General features: G+C 32.6%; 1 protein-coding gene across 1 annotated transcript; it reads right to left on the bottom strand.

Moving 5' to 3' along the window:
* Positions 1 to 200: 200 nt before the first annotated feature.
* On the bottom strand, positions 201 to 8994 carry LOC128221773 (uncharacterized). Its single transcript, XM_052930376.1, has 7 exons — positions 8965 to 8994; positions 5572 to 5661; positions 4043 to 4316; positions 3441 to 3815; positions 1974 to 2126; positions 935 to 1012; positions 201 to 289 (listed from the first exon to the last, which is right to left on the bottom strand). The coding sequence occupies exons 2-7, from the start codon at positions 5611 to 5613 to the stop codon at positions 201 to 203; spliced, it is 1011 nt and encodes a 336-aa protein (XP_052786336.1). The 5' UTR covers positions 5614 to 5661; positions 8965 to 8994.
* Positions 8995 to 9212: the final 218 nt, after the last annotated feature.

Here is a 9212-nt window from a genome sequence, read left to right as displayed (position 1 = left end):
CATTCTCTCTGGGAGGATTGCCATCGCCATTGACACCAGCTGGAGCAGCTGGAATTATACCGGAATAAAGTGATTCATTACAATATATCTTAATATATTGGATTGTGAAGAATATTAACAGACTGTCTCGTTGCGGCTAATGTTTGGGGTGTTACCTGTACAACTTTAGAATTCTGTTTATATAAATAGAATATCTGAATTCACAATCTACCATCAATTGGTCCATCTGGTAGACATCTATCATTCTCTCTGGGAGGATTGCCATCGCCATTGACACCAGCTGGAGCAGCTGGATTTATACCGGAATAAAGTGATTCATTACAATATATCTTAATATATTGGATTGTGAAGAATATTAACAGACTGTCTCGTTGCGGCTAATGTTTGGGGTGTTACCTGTACAACTTTAGAATTCTGTTTATATAAATAAAATATCTGAATTCATAATCTACCATCAATTGGTCCGTCTGGTAGATATCTATCATTCTCTCTGGGAGGATTGCATTCGCCATTGACACCAGCTGGAGCAGCTGGATTTATACCGGAATAAAGTGATTCATTACAATATATCTTAATATATTGGATTGTGAAGAATATTAGCAGAGTGTCTCGTTGCGGCTAATGTTTGGGGTGTTACCTGTACAACTTTAGAATTCTGTTTATATAAATAGAATATCTGAATTCATAATCTACCATCAATTGGTCCGTCTGGTAGATATCTATCATTCTCTCTGGGAGGATTGCATTCGCCATTGACACCAGCTGGAGCAGCTGGAATTATACCGGAATAAAGTGATTCATTACAATATATCTTAATATATTGGATTGTGAAGAATATTAACAGACTGTCTCGTTGCGGCTAATGTTTGGGGTGTTACCTGTACAACTTTAGAATTCTGTTTATATAAATAGAATATCTGAATTCACAATCTACCATCAATTGGTCCGTCTGGTAGACATCTATCATTCTCTCTGGGAGGATTGCCATCACCATTGACACCAGCTGGAGCAGCTGGAATTATACCGGAATAAAGTGATTCATTACAATATATCTTAATATATTGGATTGTGAAGAATATTAACAGACTGTCTCGTTGCGGTTAATGTTGGGGGTGTTACCTGTCACTGAAATAAACATTCGCATGAACCACATGATATACACAAGAACTTCTTACATATTTATGATGTACTACATTCTGTAACACAAAATATTGATTGTCTTAAGACAATACATGTGCAGACAAGTGTATGGCTACAATGAAAATATGAAATGTAGACCAATTATTACTATATTTTACAAATTTAGACTCTTAATGGAGGGGAAAATGTTTAAATTCCCCGTATCCATAACTATTTATACAAATAATTCTCTCTTTTTCCGAAAATTACCAAAAATAATTAGATCTGACAAACTCTAAGTTTCATATTCGAACTGAGCAGAGATAAACAGCGGCCTAAACACATTTTGAGTAATGACACAAAATGTATGCGAAAAACTACCGAAAAAAGCTCAGTAGCAAAAGTATAACATAATCCCGGTTTAAATGTAGTGAGTAAATGCCAAGGACATAGAACATAAAAACAAAAAATCACAAACAAGAAACATAGAAAAACAGCACAAAACTCCACAAACAGCACATTGCATACATACTATATGTTTAAAAAACTAGGTATGTTAATCAAGGATTAGAACACCTTGGAACGGTCAGTGAAATGTTAATTTACTGGGGGTTTAAACCAGTTTGTGTGCAAAACCTCACTCTTACCTAACAATCCTGAATAATGTAAAAAAGGTAAATTGCAAATCTTATTAACGTATGCATTAACTTGAGGAAACATTAACCCCGTTAAATGGCACAGGATAAACGCCAAAGACATAGACCACAAAAACAATCACAAACCAGAAACATGGAACAAGAGCACGAAACTCCACAAACAGCTCTTTACATGTAACTAATTAAAAACGCAAATACCTGTCCTTTTTCTGTTTAAACAACGTTGTATGGCAGCAGCAACAAAAGGCGACACAAAAAGAATCGATCCTACTATTACGAATATCATAATTTCCAAGTTTGCTTTATGGGGACTTGTTTCACTGCTGTTCATGTTGGTGGTGTTTACAGTTACTGAAATAAACAGTACATAAATAGTAATCAAAATGATAAACATCAGCATGTAACACATCGATACACTGTTTTTATAAAAAAAACAATGTTAACGATAACACGCTTATTAGGAAACAAAATCAAACAAGAGCTGTTGAATGACAGAGCGCTCAATTATAACCCGCTTTTGCTTAGAAATGAACGCATTTATGAAGCTATTTATGCCTGTTCAGCAAAATCAAGAAATACAAGTGCAACCTAAAATGGTTGATAAAGGACCATAACTTGTATTTAGTTTAATTTGGATTTACGTAACCTAATTGTATGATGGCCGTTAACAACAATAACTCTGTGAAATATGAAGTCAATTCAATAAACATTGATTAAGCTCTTAGTTAGAACCCCAAGTTGCCATAAGCTTTAACCAAACTTTCTACGCCAATCAATGACCATGATTTGTATAAAGGATAATATGGAATTATGAACGTTATGATTGACTGTCAACAATTATGTGAAATATGAAGTGAATTGAAAGAAAAGTATAAATTTTAACTTAATAGTGGAAATGCAAACTTGCCCTTTAAGTTTTTTTTGTCGATTAAGGGACATTATTTGCATTTGAACAATATGAAATTATGCAACCCAATTTTGTGAGGGCATCAACAAATTATGTTAAGCATGAAGTCCTTTGAATGAACGGTATTGGAGTTAAAGGTGAAAATGCCAAGTTGCTTTAAAGCGTCAAACCAAACTCTAATTCGAACAATGGCCAACATTTGTATTAAGAAAAACATGAAAATATATAATCTTAATGTGTGATGACCTTTAGCAACTGGGTGAAGTATGAAATCCATTAAATGAACGGTATCGGATAAATAAGTGAAAGTTCAAAGTAGCCATACATTTTAACAAACTATCAAGGACCACACTTTGTAATAAGGATAACATGGAGTTATGTAACCTAAGTATATGCTTGCTGTTAACAATTGTGTGCAGTATGAAGTGATTTGAATGCAAGGAGGTTTAAGAGCTATAATAAACTTCGACTATATCCCATGTGCCCTTGAACTTAACGTTTAAGTTCAAAAGTCAATCATTGGTCAAAATATGCATACAGGTTGATAGAGTAATGGACTCAAAGTGTGTGTTGGTTCTGAACTAATGTGTGAAGAAGTATGAAGTAAATTGAAGTGAATCGAATAAACAGTATTTGAGTTTAAAGATATATGTCCACTCGCCCTCAAACATTAACTAGACGCCAACGTCGGAATGAATATTATAGCCACCTCTCTCTTCAAATAAATGAGCTAAAATGCTTTAAAAACGAATTCATACCTTTAAGGTATATCCATCCTGAACTGAAATCCCTGCAGATTGCTGCTCGTTTGCCACTGACCTCGAAACTATCAATGTCAGAACCAATAAACATAACTTTACGGACATGCCTCTCTACTTTCTTTATTGTAAGTTGACAAGTTTTATTTTCAAACATAAATGGCGCATACAAGTTAGAATCATTGTTGTTGTAAAGATGGTAATCACGGTGACGTAAATCATAGTTGGCAATTAGTTTGCCATCGATAATAGCATCCATGAGCGGATTGGTTTCTAGTGTTGTCCATCTAAGGTTAACTTCGCTTTTCACGTCAACTTCCACGAGACAGCCAGTAACATTATTTACAATCCCAGTTTTTCTGTCGATGACTTGACCTGAATGAATACAAAATAATTACGTTAGCATACATATATTCAGAGCTTAGTTTGCACAATGCACTCCATTCAGATGTATGGAAACCAGCGTATATATCAATTAATTCATCGAGTAGTCTATGTTTAAGATAGCCATATTCTGTAATAGTCTTAAATCTTTACATAGTTTAAGAAGTTAATGAAAACCGTTTACAGCAGGCGCAACAAACATTAATATCAATACTAACCTGAAGCTGGTGACAGTGTAGAGTGAATCAAAAGGATCACAATTAAGGCATGCCACCTGTCTCCATGCCTCGACTGAATTGGATAATTGGACGAATGCTCACTTCTAACACGTTTTCGTTTGCGGAAACCGTCATCTGCTTCCGTTCCTTTTTTGATAGTCTCCTCATTTGGCGTTTCTGAGCTTTGTTCATTTTCAATATCGTCTACAAGCCTTGCCGGAAATTGATCTGATTTTCCAACACCAATAATCTGTTCTTTCCTTCTACACGGAATCTGAGATCATAGATTTATACAAACTATAAGATGCCTGATTCTTTTTCAAGGCAAATAGCAAAGATAAACTTCTTCTCCAATCTTTTGTTATTCATCATTTTATCTCAATCTCTGCTGAATTGTCATCATACACGGATACGACCGTCATGACTTTATTTATATTGGTATAAAATCGTGCGTGCAATTGTTTCAACATTTTCAGACTTGCTCAATAATGACCGTAACTCACAGTGTAACAATTAAACAGTGAACTTGAGTCTTTGTAAATTGTGTTAAGGTCCGTCGGTCGCACTTTACATTGTAACGATGATGAACTTCCGCTTTCGAGAGATGTCGCTTTTATTGGATTATTGCATTCAATACGAAAAAGATGATCGAAAAAATTCAAAACGAAACCGCAAGGATTTTTTCGGGCTTAACGAGATCATTATCAATTTATAACTTGCTGAGGAAATCGGATGTGTTTTTTATTAACGGACTGAAGGAAACTCCAAAAGCGTATTTGAAATGATCTAGATTACGAAACAAGAGAATCGGAATACTAAGCTAAACTCAAGACGAATTATTTATTTGTATCATTTTCGGATTAATTGCATATAGTTGAACACTTAAACTTAACAAGCGCACTTAAATTTAAATCATAAACTAATGTGATTTTTTTGTCATAAACTCATTTATAACAATGTTTTTTAACTTTCAAAATGACCGTTATCTAGCAATAACTTTTCTGATTGATTTCATGTGCACTGTTTGGTACTCTGGTGGAAGGTTATGTCCAATACAATATTTAAACTCTGTATTAGAGCCAAACATCTGACTGAAACGACATGAGATGTATTCCGTTTTGTCGAAATAATAATATGTTTTCGGTCAAATACTTACAAATAGAAAGTTTAGATAATCACAACCTATGAAGACAGCATTTAAGTTTTACACTTACCACTTACACATGGAAAAGCATGCATCTTCAAGTATTTTTTATCTGATCACAAAGTTAATTTAATACATGAAACCAGATACATGCCACGCCCAATTACTTCATCGAAAAATATGCTTGATTCTTTTTTAATATTTAGAATCTTTAATCCTGTGGCTCAAATGAAATTGCAAAATAACAAAATCATTTCGCAAAGTTGTCAAAGTGCAGATTGCAGTCATGTTGCTAAATTGAAGTTGTATTCATTGACATTATTATCATTGGAAAAATTCAGTTGTCAATTAAGTATATATGCTTATGTATAAGGTAACCATTTACATCGTATAAAATTTCCATTTTCGAAACTTCGATGATCACCATTTTCTCAAAGAAATTGCAGTTCAACCTGTTGTAATACTCTTTAGAATCCTGAAAACATAAAACAGCTTTAAGTTAGGGGGAAGTACTACTTGTCTCGTCAAATATTAGTAATTAAGGACGTGTGTTTGTTTGATAAATAGACGTCACTGATATTAGAAACTAGAAACTTGAGTGTTTTCAAAAGTATTTTATAACACAGTTTATTCACTACAAATCTGAACTATTATCAAAAGAATATGAACACGAGTTGTCGATGTGTAGCTATGCTTCATAATTTGCTGCACAAGTTCCTATGTTTGATAGTTGTTTTATTTATAATATGTCCTCGTGTTTGATAAATCAAATCATGAAACGCTTTATTAAGGTGATTTAGTAGTGTTTTATAGGAAATCGAAATCATTTTTTGCATTTGTTATGATTTAATTTACACATGTGTATATTACTTCTGTACAAGTGGATTTTCACTTTATAAGCTCTTAAAGAATAATTGTTTCCTAGAATCACAAATTTATTTACAATTTGAGATAACTCATTATATCAATTTGTTTTCCATCACTTTTTATTAGCTGATATTGACATGCAATCTAAAATTATGCTCTAAAATGGGTGTATGTACATTAAAATGGCGCATAACAGTCCTGATTGGTTCATGTATATAATCTCTACCATATAAAAATTAAAAGTGTACACTTTTGTTTGAACAGCTTGATCAAAAGAACGACGGGTGACTGCAAAGCAAACCGGACGAGGCGTTATCTGCTTTGAATGGAGGACACTGGGCATTTCTGCAGCAGGGAATTAGACCCCTGGGTCCTGGAGGATTGAAGTTTTTTATTATTTCCGTCGTCATTCACAAGTCATTTGAGAAAAATTGGTGCCGTAACATTTTAATTGTTAATTGCCACAAATATGGAACTAGCTTTGAAAGACCAAACCAAGTCATGTTCATGATTTCATTTGGTTGTTCTTGCCTTAACAACTACTTTATGATTCGATAACGTAAAAAGACATATACCTTTTATAAATTATTTTGTTGTATTTACATTTTAAGATTTCAAGAGCATCAAATGCCACTCGAAACCGCCACTTATATAGTGTGTGTAAACAATAATGCGCCGCAATCCCATAATTATAATACCGCCAATAACTTTTATAAAAGAGTAACATTGAAGCACAGAAATACAAATGTTAGGTGAAATAAAACAAAATTGAATTTGTTTAGAATTCAAACAAGCTCTTATGTTCACTCAGTTTTATACCTACATACAACACATAAAGAATGTAACGATCAATTTCATATGATTTATATGATATTCATTGCAAGAAGTCCTCTTGTTATTTCGCAACCATTGTTTTTGTAAAACACATGATTGTTTACTTAATTTAATTGTTATTGCTCCTTGTAATAGCTTATTTTACTGATATTAACATGCAATCATTATTATCCATGCGTTCATTCATTCATATTACCTCCACCTTTGTCAGTCATGAATCTATATGATTTGTTACCTACAAGATAACGATTTCTACGATGCAAGTAGCAGGAACGAAAGTATTACATTTTTTATTAACTGTAAGAAAAAAGAGTCTTAGACTAAATCAAAACGAAAATTTAACTAATGGTCTATACTCCACAATTATAACATAACACTTTAATTGCTAGTGCACATGTCGATTAATATAATGGTCAACTTAGAATCTGATTATAAATTCATTATGATCCTGTAAAAATTGTGTTAAATAATGCTCTACATACTTCGACAATATCCTCAGCCTCAGGCAGGAGGAATAATTTTCCCCTTTGCTTGTTTGTTAAAGATCTTGTCTATGCCTACAATGGCCATGCCATCTGCCAAAGGGTAACAATATAAGACCTATATCGTATACTGCTTAGGAAAAGTTTTGTATCATCATTTTGTAAATATAACTCATACGAAAACAAAATTCAGCAACATCTTGATATATTGTTAGAAATTGTAATAATTGGGGATAATCAGTAAATACTTATTTAAAATAAAAATTGACTTCTGTAATAGGGGATGGCTGTTGCCTACTAAAATAAGACATATCATGGCCAGCTCTTTAAAGTTATAGAATAGTTTAACTATTAAGGAACTTTGTTTAACTACACTGGTATTATGCTTTAAGTAATATATTATGTAAATTGTTACTTGATCTTCTTAAACCAAAGATGCCGAGTCGAGAAGTTGATGATTCTATTGCCCATTTCTTTAAGATCCATCAGAAATATTAATTAATTATATACCTATAAATATTCTGTCAAAAAAGCTGCATTTTGTAACTGAAAAATAAAATTGAAGGGACAAAAATATCCCGTAATACACACTGCAGCTTTCTGTTTCCGTTTTACATATGTTCGCTTTAGTATATTCATAAGGGACGTTATACTTTATGCTTACGTATTTGTGCGTTCGATGAAATTAAAACATTAAAGTTGCACTCTGACTCTCAAACAAGATTCACCCCAATTAATAATATTGTTTTAATATTCGAAAAAAAGATGAAAAAATGTCGAAAACAATTATTCTTATGAACGATACCGAGATTAATTTGAAAGAAATGAGCATGAAAACGGTGTGTCTATCTTTATGAGACTAAAGTAGAACCCAGTAAATGTTTTAGCATTCACAAATTATTCGATATATTCCGTATTTTTCTTCTATTAAATACAAGGCTAAAGGTTTGCTATCAGTAATAAATATTTTCCATAAAATGCAATATTTTGTTAGCATTAGAGGCTTAAAGGTCAAAATGAGTGTTTGTTATACATGGGTATATATTGATCTTGAATAAGAGTGTCACTTTACATAGTTTTGTTCAGAAATATTTTGAAGCGATATAATTAAAGGAAATTTATGTTAATTCGGTCTCGTGCTATACGTACTCTTCTACAGGCAACTTGAAGTGATACAACACCACGGATCAACCGACTTACATAATATTCCTTATGTACCAAACCAAAACAGATTGAAATAAGTCTTTTAAATTTTGTAAACGCGTGTTAAATGTTAGGAAAAGTACATGGACAGCTTGGTAGATATCCTTTGTATGTTCATAGATTTATTAGAGTTAAAATTTTATTCAAATTTACAACAGGGATAACATTATAAAACGAACTGTATATATGCAAGCATTATCTGATTTTGTTAACCCCATTAAAACATACATTTTAATTCAAATATTAATAAGTTAAAAGTCTTAAAATGCTTCTGCTTGTTAAGATTTATGCGCGAAAAATTCAGTAACAAGTTAGTTTCGGTTTGCCATAGAAACGCTCCTTAAACTAAATAAAAGCAATTATACAATGTAAAAATAAATAATAACAGTTACCTGTGTTTCCTGTTTTCCTTAAGTGTCGTTAGTGTGCATTTTAGTAAGTTTAGGGGAATTTCAAGTTTCGATTTAAAACAAGGTGTAGATTACATTAACGTGTTAAAGGAAATTGTTGTGGTTAGCTGTTTTCTCAAATGTGACATCATGAAGAACAAAACAAAAACACAACTTCGAAAACGCAATAGATTAAGGCGAATTTGGGGGCGTAAGAGTTTAATTGATAAATTGATTGATGAATGTTGAAA

Source organism: Mya arenaria, chromosome 16, assembly GCF_026914265.1.
Source record: "Mya arenaria isolate MELC-2E11 chromosome 16, ASM2691426v1".
Classification (NCBI taxonomy): Eukaryota; Metazoa; Mollusca; class Bivalvia; order Myida; family Myidae; genus Mya; species Mya arenaria.
This window is presented reverse-complemented; position numbering and strand designations above follow the sequence as displayed.

Bases quoted from the DNA above. Each gene is read 5' to 3' on its own strand.
- LOC128221773 (XM_052930376.1), bottom strand. From the start codon at position 5,613: ATGGTGATCATCGAAGTTTCGAAAATGGAAATTTTATACGAT. The intron at 4,317-5,571 runs GTAAATGGTTAC...CTATGATCTCAG, and splicing joins AAATGGAAATTTTATACGAT to ATTCCGTGTAGAAGGAAAGA. The intron at 3,816-4,042 runs GTTAGTATTGAT...GTATTCATTCAG, and splicing joins TACACTGTCACCAGCTTCAG to GTCAAGTCATCGACAGAAAA.